The sequence below is a fragment of the Phaseolus vulgaris genome, chromosome 8 (genome assembly GCF_051622355.1).
Source record: "Phaseolus vulgaris cultivar YP4 chromosome 8, ASM5162235v1, whole genome shotgun sequence".
Taxonomy (NCBI): Eukaryota; Viridiplantae; Streptophyta; class Magnoliopsida; order Fabales; family Fabaceae; genus Phaseolus; species Phaseolus vulgaris.
This window is the reverse complement of record NC_143505.1, coordinates 49,118,346-49,138,712: the sequence shown is the minus strand read 5'-3', so window position 1 is coordinate 49,138,712 and position 20,367 is coordinate 49,118,346. Positions and strand designations below refer to the sequence as shown.

The window sequence follows — 20,367 nt, the reverse complement described above, 5'->3', positions numbered from 1 at the left end:
AATTTTCATCATGTATATGAGTTGTTTGGAAATCCAGAAAAGAGTCGGTACCTAGGAATTAAGTTTTCTGCCCAATGAAAGAAGGGATCTTGGCTGCGTATGGAAAAGAAAGAAGCAAAGCTTGCATGATGAAGCTCGCGTGATGCTATCTAACTAGTAATTAAAAAATCTTAATCCTCAATTGCAATTTAAAAAACTTTATCCTCAATTCCAATTCAAAAAATAAATGCATTTTGCAACAATTTGGTATTCTCTAGGAGAGAACACAACACCTGTACAACTATTACAAAGCAAAATGATTTTGTAATAATATTGTTAAATTCTACAAAAATCTAGAGATGGAGAAAATAAGTTAAATATCTCATCTCTTGTTTGCAAACTAAAAGAAATAGATCAAAAGTTCAGAACTTGAGAAGAAAGGTTAAGCAAGGGCTCAAGTGCACTGGGATCAAACTTGCGAGCAAAGAGGTAACAAATGGACGTCATCTCGGAATTATATCGACAGAGGGAGGCGTTGTTCCTTATAGCCTGAATAAAATGGGCAGTTATATTGGCTCTCCCAGAGGATGCAGGATGAGGACCGAGCATTGACCAGTCAACCCATGTGACTGTTCGATTGGAATTAAGAGGAGCATGAAACATGTTCAAGAAGGTTGGAATGTAATGCTCATCTAGGTAGCAGGCAAGCTTACAGTATTTTCGGAGAGGGAATAATATTTGGTGTCAGAGATTATATACCCAACCAAAGGATGATTGAGTTCAAACCACTGAGACCCTTTACGCCAGTGTCTAAGTTGAATAAGAGAAAGCATACTGCGACTGTAGCGACCGTGGCCATAACGGCTGGGATCGGCGTAGGATTCAACAAAATTGTGGGCGAAGTCGGTGAGATAACAGTAGACGATGGGGAAGTTGTCGATTGGGATCTCATTTGAAAAGTCTACCAGAGCATTCACCAAAAGCTGTCTCTCATCATCTCCGAGACTAACTTTACTCATGTCACTTCATACCTCAAACCTCACAGAACGTCTAATTTCACTTCTCTCTGCCACATAAGTAACACTTGACGTCGTCTAATTCCACTTCTCTCTGCCAGATAAGTAGCACTTGACGTCGTCTAATTCCACTTCTCTCTGCCACATAAGTAGCACTTGACGTTATAGGGTGAGACTTAACTGAAATTATCATTTTGGATACTTTTTAAAAAACATAGGGACCAAATTGATTTTTTTTAAAATTACTATACTAAATTGAATATTGACCCTAAATGTAGGGACGAATAAGGTAATTATACCATAATAATATTATTAATATTATTATATTAATATCATTAATTTTATAATGTTAATACCTATCAACTCTCGTCCGTAGATAATATCCATCAACTCGAGTTCATAGGTAATATTTACTAACTTTAGCTAGTAGGTAATACCATCAACTAGGTGTAGGTGTTATCAGGGGGTCTAGCGCAATTCGATGCAAGATGTTCATGAGTACATTCACAGGGACAGACCTGCAATGGTTCAGTGGGATTCCGGATGGTCATATCACCTTTTTCGCCCAGTTCTCTATAATGTTTAAAGAGTAGTTCGCGGCTTATAAGTTCAATCCCCCACGACTGTGTGACCTATTCAAAGTTAGATAGAGCGAAGGGGAGTCACTCTAGGCATACTTGAATATATTATGTGCAGTCTCGGTTATTTAACTTAAAGCTTTGATGTCTCCAAATCCATGAAGATTGCTTGAAGACTAGGTTGTTGCTTGTGGCATGGGTTCTAGGTAGTGTGACTCAAGCTGGAAAACTCCAGAAATGATTTTGAAACTCTTGAATTGATTTACGAAAACTCTTCTTGTGAGTGTGACTCAAGCTTTTGTAAAAACTGCGGATCTCTTGAAAATTAAGATTCATTATCTTTTGAAAACTGTGGATAAACTTTCAAAAGGAAAATCCAACTTTGAGAATGTATTAGCATCTCAAAATTGTGTCTTTGGAAAATATGGACTTGGTTTTAACCCACAGAGCAAGAACAGTGGCATTTCAAAACCTTTTTCGACCATTGCAGAAAAATAACCAATTGAAAAGTCGAAACAAATGATTGTTTCTTGTTTTTATTGTATGAGAAAAGGTCATTCTGCCAGGTTCTGTAAAGTGAGAAAAGTTTTTGTTCCTAGGGGTATTTTAAAGTGGGTTCCTAAGAATCTTAAGGGTTCTTGTGACCAAATTAACTCCTATGGACCCAAATTTGTAACGGGACCAAATCTTGGTGCTTGATCTTATTCTTTTGTAGGTTATCTAAAAGAATTCATAATCCTTGAGGTAGACAATCAAGGGTGAAAGAGAATATTTGTCCTGGACTTCTTGTTGCAGATCTTATTTGTAGTTTGATTGCTTGAATGCCATGTGCATTTCTTTAATCATGTATCATAGCTATTTGACATTAAAATTTCCTCTAAAGAATAAGAGTTTTCTTTTAAAATGATGTTTTCCTACACATGAATTATGAATGATCTCATTAGATGTCTTTAAATACAAAATCACTCATCTAAGGAAAGGTAGTGTATGTATTTCTATTCTGATTCTTCTGTGCCAATAACCTTTGGTTTGTGAAATGTCTTAATTGCTGTCACAAAAAATAACCGATTGTTTTCACAAAACAACCAATTGTTTCCCCTCTAACAACATTGCATTAAATTGGATTCAATTGTCTATGCAATACTTTTGTTGCAGATTCTTTCACCAAGTTAAGTCAAATTTCATTTTTTCATGGGTCTGATTTCGCTCTGAAAGGAAGTTACATTGGTCATAAATAGAATATATTCCATATCTTCTTGGAAAATTAAGAACCTTTATGACTAGTCAAAGTCTACATGTGTTTTCCATGTGATTTCTAGTGCTGACTGACGTGGGATTGTGTGCCTCTAAACAAACTCTATTTATTGTGGAAAAAAACCCACTAAAAGCCAAAATATGAAGGTGGTTTTGGTGTCTATATAACAATGTTTTATGCAGTTGTTTTTCTTCACAAAATCAACCTGTTGCCCATGTCTCTTGTCTCTTCTCAAATCTGCTACAGTTTTGTTCTTGTTTCAGAAATCTCCTTCTTCCTCCATGGATTTCACACCTCCTTCCTCTAAGAGGATGAAAACCCATGGAATAAAGAGAGGTGGGCACTTAGAAGGATGGTTCTCCGGAGAGGATGAGAAAATTGAGAAGTATCTCCATGAGTCAAGCAGGAAGGTGATCAACAATCCAAAGTTTATCACCTTCAACTGGCTGAAAGAACAGAAACTCATGGAAGTGATGAGTCTTTTGAAGGAACAGATGCTAAAAAGGTTCCTTGAAATGTCTGGGAACATCTACTCGGATTTGGTAAGAGTCTTCTACACTAATTTCCAAATCATTAGTGACAATATTTGTTCACATGTGAAAGGGGTGGACATGGAGATCACTCATGAAGTCTGGACCGCAATCACCGGTTTAAAACATGTTGGGTTGAGGATCAACAAAGGAAATATAATTGTTGTTGAAGAATTCAACAAGATGCAATTTTACAAGAGCTGCTTAAAGAATCCTCAATTAAGAGTAAGAAAGTTTTTTGTAGGAGGATTAAATCTAAATGAAATTATCATTGCCTTCATTATCTCATGGATGCTAACTACAAGAGGCAACAATCATTCAATGCTAACTAAAGAGGACCTTGAGCTCATCTACTGTATTATGAACAAAGTGAAGATTAACTGGATTCACATCATTTAGGAGGATATGCAAAAGTCAATAAGGTTAAGTGACTACCACTACCCTTATGTTGTCTTAATTTCTAAATGTTTGCACTATTTTGAAGTGGATGTGGAAGAAGAGCAATCTGAAATTGTCAAAACCTCAAGTGAAATCAACAATGGCTCTCTAAGCAAGATGGGATTCACCAAAGTTGGTGGAAGATGGGTGAGCAAAGATGGTGACTGTACTGGACCATTGCGTTGGGCTCAGTGCTCGGTCATCGAACATCGACACCTGTATCAGACAGGTAAGCTCGGTGGTCTGGTCGAGTTAATGGGTGATATGATTCCAATAACATGATAGAGATATTTCAAGGACTTGTTATGGATTCAACTTGAGTTGGAGTATGATTAGGCACTTTTCTAGAATTGGATCAATGTTCTTTCATTCAAGAACTCACCAAATCATAAGCAACCAAGCCAAAACTCATATGGAAACCCATTTTATGTCAAATGAACCGATTAAAATGAATAAGAAAGCAAATGAATCGATTATAACTACCTAGAAATCAAATGATCCAAACAAAAACATGATAGGAAGCTAATGAACCGATTGAAACAATCTAGAAATCAAATGAACCGAACAAAAGTAAGAAAGGATGCAAATGAACCGATTACAATGACTAGAAAAGCCTAAGACATGTTTTAGAGTTTATTTGGGAATGGAAATGGATGAATGAGATGGAAAGGAGAAGAGAACTTATGTGGTTGGAGTCCTTGGAGAGGAACACGCCACTTGAAGGATGCAAAGCTTCAAGATGAGTGTAGATGTCGCCACTTGAGGTTTCAAGAGTGCTCTCAACATAAGACTAGAATAAGAGAAGACACAAGTCTCTCAATCACTCACCAATTTGGGAGAATTTCTGTACTCAAAATATCAAATCTGTATTAGAAAGACTCAAACTCTCCTTTTATAGGAGAAGGACCGGTATACCTTGCAACTCTTCCACTTCTAGCGCCTAAAGTGGAGGAGGACGGGATACCTTTCTAGATTCTTCTAAAGCTAATATCTAAAGATGCTTTACACAAGAGGTATCTTTAGGTTTCCCTCTTAGCACCTACCTAAACACTATCTTAAGCACTTTTAAATTTTATACAAAAGATACTAGAAAAAGAGAAAACATTCGACCACTACTTCCTAATTCTTTAAATTTGATCCTTGTAATCCTTTGAGGTAAAAAGGATGATGAGCTAATCATCCTCTGAGCATCTTCATCTTCGGCTTCTTTCTCTTCTTGATCTTGATCTCCATCAATGGGCCACGCAAGTAGGCCTCAGGTATGTGTGCGTTGAGGCTCATTCATATACTCAACGTGTATAAGGCCTGGTCAGTGGAGAAACGCGAGGGGTGTGTTTAGTACATTCGGGTCTAGCACAAGTAATATATTTCCTAAAAACGCCTAAGCCTAAGAGCGTTAGGATTTTTGGGGATAAGATGCATGTACGAAAGGCTTGTACGCCTACAGTGGACAAATGGGCCCCTGATGCTGGTACATGAATTGGTACCCTAGCAGCCATGCTGTTAAGATTGTGCACTTCAAGAGGGAAAGATTTTGTGCAGTTGTCATACTAAGATTGTGTGCATTGTAACAGACTCCTCCCTCAAACCTACCTTCACTCGAGATAACGTTCTCGTGAGAGCAGGGTTGTTACAAGAAGTAACCAAAAAGTAGTCTATAAAAGGGATTTAAGATCCTTGGTAAAGGTACACCATTTCTAAGACTGAAACTACTTGCTTACTTACTCATTGTTTCTATGAGCCCTGTACTGACTTGATCGTCGAAGTGCAATCAACAGGTAGGGCCTCCTTTGTTTCAACGGAGTCGCATTCCAACACCCAAAGGAAAGAGCAAATTCCAATAGAGGCAGACAGACTCACTCCTATTCCCAGAGTCTACCGGCGACCAGGTCAACCGGCTTGTGACCAAGCTAGCTCATCAAGGGGAGCTCACATTGAAGAAGAGAATGAAGGGGAAGTTGTTGTTGCTGGTAATGAACCTGTTGGTGCCTATGAAGTTGGTCCAAGTGATGTAAACGTGGAAGAACGAATCACATCCATGTCTCCATTTGAAAGGTTCGTGGTAAATAGGTTGGACAAATTTGCACATTATCAAATCATGAGTTCTGTGTAGCAAGGTTTCAAAGCCTGGATGAGCAGATTGAGGCTGTGCAGAATCAACTATTTGAGCTGCAATATGGCCAAGAAGATTGAATAAAATTTTATGCTTTCTTTCTATTTTTGGTTTATCATCTGAACAATTTTTTTTTCTCTTTTTAATGTTGTTTTCATCCCTCCTTTTATTCTATTTGTGAAGACAAATAGGGGGAGAAGTATATGGTTTGTAATGTGCTAATATATGCTACATATCCTACTTTAGAACTGGTTTACATGGATTAGATAGTTGTTGATTTACTCTGATTAAACTGCTGCATAAACTCTTATTTGCACCTTGTTTTCACTAGTTTTCACACTGATTTTCCTTATGGGAATCACTAGGTGAAAATTGGTTATGTGGTGCTAATGATATAAGGAAATGATTACCTCTGGTACATGCACATTTTGTGTTTTGCAGGTATTGTCAAATTCAAACAGAACATCCCAAGCAAACGAGGGATTTGTCTTCATCAAATAGGGGGAGATTATTGAACTTAAAGCTTTAATGTCTCCAAATCCATGAAGATTGCTTGAAGACTAGGTTGCTACTTGTGGGCATGGGTTCTAGGTAGATTATAATTTGTCAATCCACTCTTAGCTTAATCCAAAACTGAATCAATCAAGTTCTTTCAAAAGAAAAGTGTTTTTCAAAGTAGTGAAAAATAACCTATTGATTTATCGTTTCAATCGGTTGTTTTACACTTAGTGGTTTTGAAAAGGATTTAAAAAGCTGAAATTGGTTTGCCTCACAGTCAAGGCCAATTCAATCGGTTGAATCGAGCTTTCAATCTATTATTTTTTTAAAAATCTTAACATAATTGGTTAAGTCTAGTAAATCTGTTTTCCATGATTCTAAACTGTTTTGGGCCTTGATTAAAAGTCTTAAATGACTAATTTTGAGGCTATATAACTGGTGTTTACATCTCTGAAATTAAAGAGAGATGAGATTACCAAAAAGATTAAAGTTTTTCAAGATTGCAAGATTGCTTAAGGCTTTGCTTTGGTTAAGAGTGAAATAGGGATCTGTTGCAATCCTTTTGTATCAGGTGTGCTCTTTTCTGATGTTACTTCTAATTCATTTCATATTTGTAAAACTTGTAAGCTAGTGGTGTCCACAATTAGAGGGTGTTCTGACTTGTAGTGTTTGTGTGTAAAAGAGGGTGAGTGTTCTTGGAGGGTTCAAAATCACCTCTTTGGTGTTTGTATTTTGTAATTTGTGGTTGATTACTTAGTGGAATACCCAGGGGTTTCTAGGGACTGGATGTAACTCTTGGTGTAAGAGTGAAGCAGTATAAATATTGTGTATGAATCTCTCTATCCCTCACTGCTTAAAACTGTTTGAACTGTGATTCTAGAAACTGCTAATAAAAACAATTGGTTGATTCACATAAACAGCTGATTGATTTTTTGGAACCAATTTAAAATAATTTAGTTTCTTGGCTGATCTAATTGCTTCTTCTGTGCTTCTTCATCAATCTTCATTCTTATCCAGTATTTTCGAAAATATTTCATTAAACAATTCACCCCCCTCTTGTTTAAAGCCTTTAATTCTAACAATGGTAAGACTTCAAACGCAGGATGAAGAGATGTTGGTCGCTGCTTTCGAACTAGGTATATTAGCAAGCCCATTCAGTGAGTTACTAATTAGGAATCCGGTGGAGACATTTTCTAAGGTACGCCAGCAGGCTATCGCAAGCTGAGGAGGTCGTGCTCAGGAGAAATGGTGGCTCGCAGTCAAAGCAACCCAAGCACAAGGAAAACAACTGAGACCATTCCAACAGGAGAAATCAAGCCTCCACTTTGAAGAAAACGGATCCAAGGTATGTCCCATATGTTTCTAAGAAGAAGGAGTTCGAGATAAGGGCCAGAGAGGAGACGACGATCAGGCCCAGATTTCGAGTATCATGAAAAGAGCTCTTAAGCATGTCGGGGGTAGCGGATAAGCTGAAGTTTCCCCAAAAGATATATTAATTTTTGGGATCACGAAGAGATGCATGGTGCGAGTTTCACAGGGCATTTGGGCATAGCGTTGAACGATGCATAACTTTAAGTAACCAACTGGCCTATTTAGTCAAAGAAGGTTTCTTAAAGGAGTATCTCGAGGCTAACCAAGAGAAACTAAGAGGAAAAGTTGCAATCGGATATCAAACGCATGAAAATCCAATCCATGGGGAGTTGAACAGTATCGCAGGAGGGTCCTCTAAAGGGGGAAGCTCGACCTCCAAGCGGAAACGATACGCACGAGCAGTAATGTCCTTGGATACGAGGAGGTATGACCGCCCTGCAGAGCCTTCCCTCTGTGTCACAGGTTCCAACCTAGAGGATGATCCAATGGTGATATCTGTTGTTATGGTAGGACGAAAAATGCACAGAGTCCTGATCGACCAAGGAAGTTCGGCCGACGTGATGTTTTGGGGGATGTTTACAAGTTTGCAAATATCCCCTGACTAGTTAAGGCCTTATGATGGTTGTCTAGTTGGTTTTGCAGGAGATCAAGTGGAAGTGCGAGGATACGTCGAGCTGAAGACAACTTTTTCAGATGAAAGCGCGACTAGAACTGATGAGAACCAAAAATACATGAAGATGACCAAGGATGCTACACTTGAAGGGTCATCTCAATAAGCAAATAAAACCCTCATTAATAGGAGGAATGGACAAGGGCCAAAGCATTTAAAGTTCTTCTTATTAGTCTTCTCAAAAGATGAGGCCCAAGCCCAAGAAGCACAAGTCCAAGTGGGGGCCCAAGCCAGCCCATGAACTTAACGTCCTTCATGCCTCAAAGGATTACTAGGAGCAAGGTCAAGGCTTTGGGAGATGAGCATCAATGGATGTCTCTTTTTGTAATTTCTTTTGAGTAGTGTTTTTAGTAGAACATAAAAGGAAGGTGTAGTTATAGAAATAAGAGGTGCCAATGTACAAAGATAAGTCACACCTTCCATGTGACATAAAAAAAAAGGTGTTGGTGTAGATTTAGGAGGTGCCAAAGTGAGAAACCAAGTCACACCTCCCTTGTCACTTGGAATAGGCGCCAAATTCAAATGTGTTTCATTTGAATTTTCCCACTTTAATTTCAGCCCTCTCACACAATAAATTGAGATGCCATGCTCATGTAAAAGAAGATTGATTTTTGAAGTATTGTTACTATACACAAATTTTGTGTGAGTTGTGAGAATTGTTTCTCCTAATCTTGTCTCATCTTGTGAGTGTTTGGGAAGCTCCAAGTGGTGGCATTCTTGCACATATCTTGGATCAAGCACCTTCCAAGTGGCGTGTTTTTCCCTCCCATGGCTTCAACCACATAAGTCCTTTTTGCTTCATCTTCCATTTCCATTTCCTGCACCATACTTTCAATTTCTATTCGGTTGTTTGTGTTGTTCTTCAATTTTGTTCGGTTGTCTTGTTTTGTTTTTCATTTCAATCGGTTCTTTTGCTTTGTATTGTGTGTATATTCGGTTAAATGTGTTGATCTTGTTTTTCTTATAGTTTTCGCATTATATTGTTGTGTAAGGATATGACACTCATGTTTATGAGTTTGGTTCAACATTTGGAAGGCATTGAACTCCATTGATGTGTCCTTAAGCCTCCTTAATTGTGATGCACCTTGTCTTCTTATAGTCAATTCCTCATCAAGAACGATTATTGTCAAGTACATCGTTGTCCATGCATCATCTACATACAACCTACTTTTAGGACGACCTTTTTTGAACAATTGGGTGCAGTAGCCTCAATCGCCCACATGAAAATGAAATTGCCCTTGTCGGAAGGAGGGGTAATCACTATAAAGGCCGACTAAAGGATGACACGAAAGTGTTACGAGAGCAACTTGAAAAATCGTAGGAAAACTTACACAGTTACTATCTAGCTTGGAGACCTAGGATGAATAGCAGAGGTAGATATTAGCAATGAAAGACGACCTAGACCCGCTGGAGAGGTTCAAGAGAGGGAGATAAAGGGAAATAAATTCAAGTTTGGCACCACGTTGGGCGAAGAATTAGAAGATAGAATAGTCAATGTTATTTCGGTGAACATGAACACTTTCGCATGGTTGTTCGCTTACATGCCTGGAATAGATCCGGACTTTTTGTGCCATTGGCTTACCATGGATGAAAAGTTCAAGCATGTGGTCCAGAAAAGAAGGAAGTTCAATGAAGAGAAACGACTCGTCATCCGAGAAGAAACTAGGAAGCTCGTGGCAGCTGACCACTTCCGGGAGATCCAATACCCTGAGTGGTTGGCGAATGTTGTGTTGGTAAAAAAGGAAAAATAGGAAGTGGAAGATGTGTGTTGACTTCACTAACCTGAATAAGGCTTGCCCCAAGGATTTTTACCCTCTACCGAGCATAGATTCCTTGGTTGATAGCGCCTTAGGATGTCGACTGTTAAGTTTTCTGGATGCATTTTCAGGGTATAATCAGATTCGTATGCACTTGAAGTGATACAACCCATGTAGCTACGAAGATGATCAAGGAAACAAAAGACAAAGCACATGGTGAACCGTCATCTCAACGACCAATTCATAACCCCACCAAGGATCACATGGACCTCACCAGAGGAGCTGAGCATAAACCATCACACCAACTATTCTTCCTTTTGGTCTTCTTATAAGATACAAATATGTTGTAAATAATTTGGACTCTCTTTAGGGGTCCAAATAGCAAAGATAGGCTAGAATAAGGTGCCTTTAGCATAATAGGGGTGTGGGTAGCATTTTAGCTTGTTCCTAGCCCTTTTGGAAGACATTTTGACCTAGTTTCTAGAAGGACAAGCCTAGGATGTGGGTTTGACTTAGTCAAACCCTAAAGTACAACTAGGACGATCACTGTCAAGTACATCGTCGTCAACACATATTTTGCATACAACTTGCTCTTGGGTCGACTGGGTCGACCTTTCTTGAATAGGTTGGGCGCAGTGGCCTCAACCACACACATAAAGATGAAGTTGCGCTCAGCCGAAGGAAGGGTAATCACAATCAAAGTTGATCAGAAGACGGCTCGAAAGGGATACAAAAGTAGTTTGAAAAATCGCAGGGGCATAAGGATGGGTAGCATGTTAGAATTATAGGTTTTAAACAAGAGAGGGTGAATTGTTTATCAAATATTTTCGCAAATATTGAAGATAGATTGAAAGACAGTGAGGAATCAACCAATTAGAAATCAGTTCAACAAAGTTCATAACTGTTTTTAATGTCATTGCAGAAAATCAACCATTGTTTTTGTGAAACAATCGGTTGTTTATACCAGCAATGTTAAAAACGCAAAAACAGTTTTAAAAGAGAGAAATGATAGAGAAATCAACACTAAGAGTTTATACTAGTTCGCTCTTTACTAAGAGCTACATCTAGTCCTCTGCAACCACTAAGAATTCACTAAGTAATCAATAACCTTGTGTAATCAGTAACCTTCAAGAACACACACCACATTTGGCAAAAAACCACAAATTTCAAAACAACCCCTGAATCTGCACAACAACAATTCTCACAAAAATACAATAGTCAAGAGAGAAGTAATGAAATACACCTGGGTATGATCACAGATCAAAGCAAAATGAATACAGGACAATCCTCTTCCACTCTTATAAAAGATCCAAAGCTTTGAGCAATCTTGGAAAACTGATTTGAATGATTCCTCTTGATTTAATTCAAGACCAAAAGCGTAAAACAACTTATTTAAACTCCAATCAGTTGGTCAAAGTATTTAATGCAAGAGCCAAAAGAGTTATAAATCAATTAAAACAAATTAAAGCCACTTAACTGGATTCTGTTAAGGTTTCCAGAAAAAAAAATCGAATTAAAACACGAAACAATCGATTGAATTTGCTTGACAGCAAAGTCAACCAAAGTCAAGCTTTTTCAAATCCTTTTCAAAATACACTAAGTGTAAAACAACCGGTTGAATCCATATTTCAACAGGTTGATTTTTCACTTTCCTTTGAAAGCACATATCTTTCAAAAGGATTAAAATCAAATAACCTTGGGTTGGCCGGCGAAAACAATATTAATTTTAGTATGTTTAGTTTTATTTGTTTATTTGTATATGTTGATTGTTATTTCTTATATATTAATATTTGATTTCTAATTTATTTAATTATTTTCTTAATAACATTTACATTTATATATATATAATTATATAAATTATATTTTTATACAAAATATTGAAAGAAAACGCGTTAAATAAAAAAAAAAAACTTGGAGCGGGGAATGAAGAATTTTTGTACGTTAAATGACTTCAAAGAATGTGATAAGATTCTTTTTGAACCAAGGGGTTAACATACCAAATAATGAAATTCGAGTTATTCGCATATTAGGATGAATCTTTTTTTACCTAACTGTTTATTGTTACTTAGTTTCCGTAAAATTTGTTTGTGTTAGTTTGGTAATACTTGAACAATTTATTTATTTACGTGTATTATTTATGTGTTTGCATTGTTTATATGAATTTTAGTATGCTTAATTTTTTTTATTCGTATGTTGATGTTTAGTTCTTATATATTAATATTTGCTTTGTAATTATTATTTTTAGGTACATTTATTTATATATATATATAATTATATAAATCATATTTTTATATAAAATAGTGAAGAAAAAACGCGTCAAATAAATCATCAAAGTTTGGAGCGGGACAGAATAATCTAAAATAAATTAAATTTCTAAAATTTTCAAAATCCTAAATAAATATAAAATCTAAATTATTTAATGTACTATCCGAAATAAATTAAATTCCTAAATTATTTAAATTTGTTAATGTTGTACCGATTTATTTATTTATGTGTATTATTTAATAGTTTTTAAAATCAGAGTAATATTTAAGCCTTCATAAAAGAGAACAGTTTTTTTTTAATTTTATGTGGAAAATATGACTAATATTTATGTGTAATATATTTTTGTTTTCTAACTAATGTTTATTTTTTGGAAACTTATTTATTCTATAAGTTTTTTTTAACACTAGAAACTTTTACACACGATATAAGGAAATTCATGCGTGTTTGTTAGAAAAAAAACTCAATTATTCACCTAACACAAATTAAAATAATCTTTTTATTTATTATATATTAATAATAATTTATAAATAATTAATACCCTGATTTTTTTTACTGTGCACGTATTAGTTACACTAATTTTGTAACAAAACAAAGACATAATATTTTTCTCTCAATTCCCAGATGTCAGCGAGGCAATGTAGCTATATCTTTCAAATCAGATATTTCACACTTCAAAAAGTAAATATTCTTATTTAAAAATTTAATAAATTAATATTCCAATTATATTTATTTATTTTTTAATTTAAAATATTATTATATATTATTATAAAAGATTGTAAAACATATTTCTACTACGTTAAGGGTGTAAAACAATCTTTTCCCTCGTTCAAATGGAAAAATATGCCTTGATATCACTGTCTACTCAACATATCTACTGATTCTTTGAATAAAATATTATATGACAATGATTAAAAAGTAAATAAATATTTTATCCTTTAATAATGTCAAACAAAAAGTATGTATATTATGGTTGTAGTGTAAATATATAATAGTTTCCAGCAATGACATCTTATCTATTATATAAGTGATATTGATATCTTGCTCCATTATATAACTCTTTATTAATGATATAAAAATATATTTCGTGTAAAATTTGAAATTGTAAGAATAGAAAGAAATTTAAAGGATAGAAAGAAGGTTGTATAGTACAACAAGCTTATCATTCTATCATTTTTCAAAAGTTTCAGAGTGTCAGGATTCCATCCGTTCAGTTCGGTCCCATATCACTCAGTTTGAGAGAAGTCACGAGAACATCATGGAGTTGCAATTTGAACAGCAAGTAAAAAATTATTTACCACGGATTCCATTATAAATTCAGTTGTAAAGCAGATATCATCATCATCAACAACGTCTGAAATAAAATGAGTTCTCTGGATGCAATCTCGAAACCGCACGCCGTGTGTGTTCCTTTCCCAGCACAAGGGCACATAAACCCAATGCTGAAACTAGCAAAACTCCTTCACTCCAATGGCTTCCACATCACCTTTGTCAACACTGAGTGTAACCACAAACGCCTTCTCAAAAGCCGAGGCCTAGACTCCCTCAACGGCCTTCCCTCGTTTCGCTTCCAGACCATCCCCGACGGTCTTCCCGAGCCTGACGATGAAGGCACGCACCAGGTACCTTCGCTCTGTGACTCAACCCGCGCCACTTGCTTGCCACACTTCAGAAACCTTCTTTCCAAACTCAACAATGATTGCCCCGGTGTCCCTGCCGTATCTTGCATCGTTTCTGATGGCGTCATGAGCTTCACTCTCGATGCTTCGCAGGAGTTAGGTATTCCAAACGTCTTGTTTTGGACCAGTAGCGCGTGTGGCTTCATGTGCTACGTACATTACAATCAACTTGTCCAACGGGGAATTGTACCACTCAAAGGTTAGTCGTTTCTTTTGGATTTAATGTAAAAGCTGCTTAACTTTATTGTCGATTTATTTTGTTTTGACATTCCTACATGTTTTATATTTAATTTTTCATATAGATTATTTATTAGAAAAACATTATTTTGAAAATCATGTAATTTGATGCTGTGAACATATTAATATTTTATTTATTATTTTTATTTGAGTTTTGATATATTAAGAATCCAATTGTTCCGAGTACATGTAACCAACTGAAATTTTGTTGAAAAGTTATAAAGCGTTGTATTATGCATTCAATAAATAATATTTTTCTTCTTACTTCTCTCTAGAGGACGTTAGAAGTTAGAGAATATCAGTTGTTTTGATCATAGTTTTGCACGGAAGAGAATAAGAGGATATATTTGTAAAAAGTAAATATTCTCCTTCTTCAAAATGAAGAGATACCGAGGAAAAACCAGATGTATTATTTTTTAATTTACCCTCATTTATCTACAAGGATTTTTAATATTAAAAAATTGTATTTTTTTTATTTATATACGATGTGATTTATTTTCTTATTTTATAGTATATATTTAATATTTTATAAAATTATTTGAAGTTCCCTTTATTTAATTTGTTGTTGCGTTTATATTAATATATTTTTTTAATTATGATGTTTATGAGTTAGTATTTTTTTTATAATAGTTTTTTATGAAATTATTTTCTATTACTAATTACGTTATAAGTTTTTTTAGTATTTTTTTATTTTTCATTATTATAGAGCTTTTAATAATAAAAAATATTATTTTTTATTTATATAAGATCTTATTTAATTTTTAATTTTATAATGCATGTTTAATATTTAGAAATTACTTGAAGTTTTTTTTATTTAATTTGTTGAATACATTCTTTTCTAATTATAATTTTTAAATTATATCTATTTATATTTAATATATATTTATTTTCTAATTTTAATTTTTAAACAAAAATAATTCATTTCGTTATAACAATTGTTTAATAGGCAAGGATAAATTGGTAAAGTAACATTTAATAATTAAAAAAAAACTAAAATTCCTTCACAACCATCACGTCACTTACAAACTCTCATAAACTTTCCTCACAAATCCACTCTATGATACCCCATAATCCAAACAACCTCACTTTCTTCACACTATCTTCTCGCATTCTCATATATGGTCACTCTCTCAAATTCTCAGACATCCACTCCCCAATCCAAACACACCCTAAAATTTGGGATGTGACGTTTATCAATTTCTATGTTTAATTAGGTAAGATTGAATAAGAAAGAGAGAGACAGAAAATTAGAAATAATAAGGTTATGATATTTTTACATCCTTCTCCACCTTACATCCACAATAAAATATTAATATTTAGAATAAAAACATTTTAAAAAAAATCTCCTTAATAAAAATATAAGCAAAATACAAAATGTTAACATAATTTTCAAAATTTTAAAAATTATAAATTTTTATAAATAACTAAAATATTAATATTTATTGAAAATATTTTTGAAATAATAAACGTGACATAAATTGTAAATAAGAGGAAAGAGAAGTTGATGTAGGATTATATCAAGTTTGGTATTAATTACATTTACTGTAAGCTTTATGCAGAGAGTAAGACTGTGGACTTCAATGGAATTAATGAGTTTAATCATTTGATTCTTGTATTTGAGATGCAGATGCGAGTTATCTGAAAAACGGATATCTGGATACTACAATCGATTGGATTGCAGGCATTAAAGAAATTCGATTGAAGGATATTCCGTCCTTCATTAGGACCACAGATCCAGAAGATATTATGTTTAATTTCGCTAGTGGCGAGTGCAAAAGAGCTGAAAAGGCTTGTGCAATAATTTTGAACACATTTGATGCCTTAGAGCATGATGTTTTGGAAGCATTCTCATCCATTTTGCCTCCGGTGTACTCCATTGGTCCCTTAAGTTTGCTCTTGGACGATGTCAGTGATAAGAGCTTGAACGCAATAGGGTTCAACCTTTGGAGGGAGGAGCCGGGGTGTCTGGAATGGCTTGATACTAAAGAAGCCAACACAGTGGTTTATGTGAACTTTGGAAGCGTGACAGTTATGACAAATGACCAATTGATTGAGTTTGCATGGGGACTAGCAAACAGCTACAAAACCTTTCTGTGGGTTATAAGACAAGATCTTGTGGTTGGTGAAAAAGCTGTTCTACCTCCAGAGTTCGTGACACAAACTAAGAATAGAGGTCTGTTATCTAGTTGGTGTGCCCAAGAGCAAGTGTTGGCTCACCCAGCAATTGGAGTGTTCTTGACTCATAGTGGTTGGAACTCAACGTTGGAAAGTGTTTGTGCAGGTGTTCCAATGATATGTTGGCCTTTCTTTGCGGAGCAACAAACTAATTGTAGGTTTTGTTGCAAGGAATGGGGGATTGGGGTGGAGATTGAAGATGTAGAGAGGCACCAAATAGAGATGCTTGTGAGGGAGATGACTGAAGGTGAAAAGGGTAGAGAGATGAAAAAGAAAGCTCTGAAGTGGAAAGCATTGGCCAAAAAGGCTGCTTCTGGCCCCACTGGTTCTTCTTTTGTTCATTTTCAGAAAATGACCCGTGAAGTTCTCAAGGACTAAAAAGGACTAAAGTCCTATGACAAGTATTTACAAATTGTTGGAATCTTTCAGTAATTTCCCTTTTAATATTTCGTTTATTTGTTTTTCTTAATAAAACCAATTTGACTAAATTAACGGATTCCAACTGCAACATTTCATCCTTTTGTTTACCCGTGGTTCTCATAACCGATTTCGTTCCTAGGAACCGATGATATATAAGGTTGAAATCAAAGAATGTATGAAAAAAACTAGATACAAAAAATTATTTATTTTTTTATATTCCTCATATAAATTTCTTATTATTACTGAAAACTGATATATATATATATAATACATATTTTAAATATTAAATATTTATAAATTTATGTTTATTATTTAACATAAAATTATGAAATTATATAACAATTTTTTTATAAAGTTATAAAATTTTGTTTATTCTAAACTAAAAATACAAAAAAAAACTAAGAAATTACAATTAGTCTAGAAAATTTTGATAAAAACAAGAGATATCACTGACGAGACAAAAATCAGTAATGATGGAAGACAAATATGAAATGTTAGGAACTTACAAGTGCCTAGATTATAAGAAGAGGGTTGAATTTTATTTTTAAGAAATTCTACGAGTTTCTTAAAACCTAAGGGGTATCATATAAGGTTTTAAGGTTGTATAAGTTATAAGGGTCATATTTCAGTAATATTTCATATTAAAAGACATACACTTATGAATATTTAATGATAAAATATTATAATTTAGTCTCTAATTTATCAATTTAAATCTTTTTACATATTTTTGTGATTATAATATGAATAAAAACAATTAATTCTCAAATTTGTGATAATTTCAGGATTTTAGGAAAAAAAAGAGATGAAAAGAGAAAGCTAGAATGCGCAAAACTCATCCAAACTCACCTAAGCCAGTTCACTCCAGAGGAACTCGCCCAAGCGAGCCCAATCTTGCCCAGACAAGATCACTCCAGAGAAGTTGGGTTTTTTCTCATCCAACTCGCCCAAGCAAGTTGTAGCTCGCTTAGGCGAGAAGTCACTTAGCCCAAGTCCAATTAGGTTAAATATGAGGCGTGTGACATAATCCTAGACATCATTGGCAGACAACCGTCAAGGAGAAACATCATGGATCTTCTTTTCTTGTAATGTGAGTAATCTGTTCAAACTCGAATGTATTGAGGTGTTATTTAAACATAATATTTTATTCTTGATTGATGATTGGTATTGTCGTTTTATTCTTAACACTTGTTTTATCATGATTTTGATCCTTAGATTTGACTGAAAAGTATCTCTAAGCATCTGACCTAAATGATAATGCTTAACATATTTGAATGCTAAGAATAGATTTGAAAGGTTAATTGCTATCTAACATTTGCTCGTAACGATGAGGAGATTTTATAAATATGTGATGAATCAATATTTAGGAGAATATCTTAATAATTTTAAATACGAGGAATCAATATAAATGAATTTTATATGGGTATCAAAGGTAGAATATTATTATGCTTTTCAAAAATACAAGAGATTTAAAAGGATGAACCCCAATCCCAATTTTCCCAATTGAATCAACAACTCTTTACTTTGCTTTATTTACATTCTTGCAATCATTCACAACAAACTTTCAACAAACTTTATTATAATGTTTTTTTATTTAGTGAATATTATACTTGAAAATTCTATTGTTCTTTGTGTGTTTGATATTCGTCCTTATGGACAAATTTACTACTTATGACACGCTACACTTGTCGTAAAATAGTCATCAAGTTTTTGACGTCGTTATCAGGGAACAATTTAATTTAAATTTTAGTACAAATTCCAAAATACTGTGAATATTTCAATTGTTTTTATTTTTATTTATTGTTTTATTTTATTTTATTTGCATATTATTTTTATTTTGTTTTCAAATTTATTTTGAATTTATTTTATTTTATTTGTTTTCAATTTGAATATTTAAAAATTTCTTTTTTTACTGCTAGTGAATCCTTGTGTTAGCCTTTGAGTGAATTGTCTTATATGATATTAAGAGGTCAAATTCCTAAAGACCAATTATTATTTGAATAAGAGATTGAAAAGGAAACAAGAAGAAATAAGGAGAAAAAGCGAAAAGAAAAACAAGGAGACACTAAAGAAGTATCATCAACCACTTCTTCCATTCCCATTATTATTATTCAAGAAGAGAGCATCATGACTGAAGAGCAAGCACCACCTCCTAAGAAGACAGTTGGAGATTATGCCATGCAGCAGGGGCCAAGGCATTTTTCTAGTATTGCAATACCTTCTACCACCAAGGCCTTGGAGATGAAACCTACATTCCTTAGTCTTATCAATACCCATCAATTTAACACAATGGACCATGAGAATCCATTTACACATTTGTCTACCTTTTATGAATTGGTGGGAAAAATGGATTTTCAATCAGATCAAGTGATATTGAAAATGTTTATCTGCGTTTTTTTTCCTTTCTCAGTGACAGGAAAAGCTAAAGAATGGCTTAAATCACATACAAATCAGAGCCTTACCAGTTGAAAGGATGTAAATGAAAAAACTTTACAAAGATTTTTTCCATTATCTCGCTACATCAAAGCAAAGTATGATATTTCTATGTTCAGACAAGGATCAGATGAAGCCTTCTGTGAGACATGAAAGAGATTTAAAATGATGCTGAAAAAATGCTCAAATCATGGATTTGAAGACATTGCTCAATTGAGTATCTTCCACAATGGTCTCAAATTTGATACAAAGATGCTTCTAGCACTAGTGCAAAGAGAAGAAAAGGGTACTCTTTATTTAGAGCGGCTTTTGCGTTACCTGCTTTCGTAAAAAATGAGGTGACATTTTTGAAATTATTTTGATTTACGAATGCGACTATTTGTATAGCCGCACTTGTAAATCAAAGCGTTTGATTTACGAATGCGGCTATTTGTATAGCTGCACTTGTAAATCAAAGCGCTTGATTTACGAATGCAGCTATTTGTATAGCCGCACTTGTAAATCAAAGCGTTTTGATTTACGAATGCGGTTTTATCTTTAGCCGCATTCGTAAATCCTTTTTTACCCTAAATTTTGAAGCGCGCCACACACAATTTCATACTTTCTTTCTCGTCTTTGCTTTCGTTTCGCGTTTGCGCTCTGAGTTCATCTCCTTCTGCTGCATCTGCATTCCATTTGTGCCAATGTAAGTTTCTTGAGCTCTCTTTCTTCCTCTTCATCTTCACAAATATATGCATAGATGTTTTCGTTTTTCTTATATATGTTTTTTTTCCTTGCATTGGTGGTCTCGAAGCACTATTTCATTGGCTGGCATTCGTTGCAACGTCGCTGCTTCCCTATCTGCCGCCGTTGTTGGTGTTCCCATGCCACTCTTCATGTATAATTTTTTTTGTTTTTCTTACATTGTTTGGTTTCTTGCATTGCTCAGTACTCTTTCATTGCCTTCGTGGGTTCTTGTG

At 34.6% G+C, this 20,367-nt stretch overlaps 1 protein-coding gene and 2 pseudogenes across 1 annotated transcript; 1 reads left to right on the top strand and 2 right to left on the bottom strand.

Annotated features, from left to right (window-relative positions):
* Positions 1-393: 393 nt before the first annotated feature.
* On the bottom strand, positions 394-998 carry LOC137825293 (glycosyltransferase BC10-like; annotated as a pseudogene).
* Positions 999-13,708: 12,710 nt separating this feature from the next.
* LOC137826707 (7-deoxyloganetin glucosyltransferase) lies at positions 13,709-17,046 on the top strand. The gene is made up of 2 exons (XM_068632796.2): positions 13,709-14,345; positions 16,011-17,046. The coding sequence occupies exons 1-2, from the start codon at positions 13,832-13,834 to the stop codon at positions 16,934-16,936; spliced, it is 1,440 nt and encodes a 479-aa protein (XP_068488897.1). The 5' UTR covers positions 13,709-13,831; the 3' UTR covers positions 16,937-17,046.
* A 2,453-nt stretch (positions 17,047-19,499) lies between these two features.
* LOC137827315 (small nucleolar RNA R71) lies at positions 19,500-19,605 on the bottom strand (annotated as a pseudogene).
* Positions 19,606-20,367: the final 762 nt, after the last annotated feature.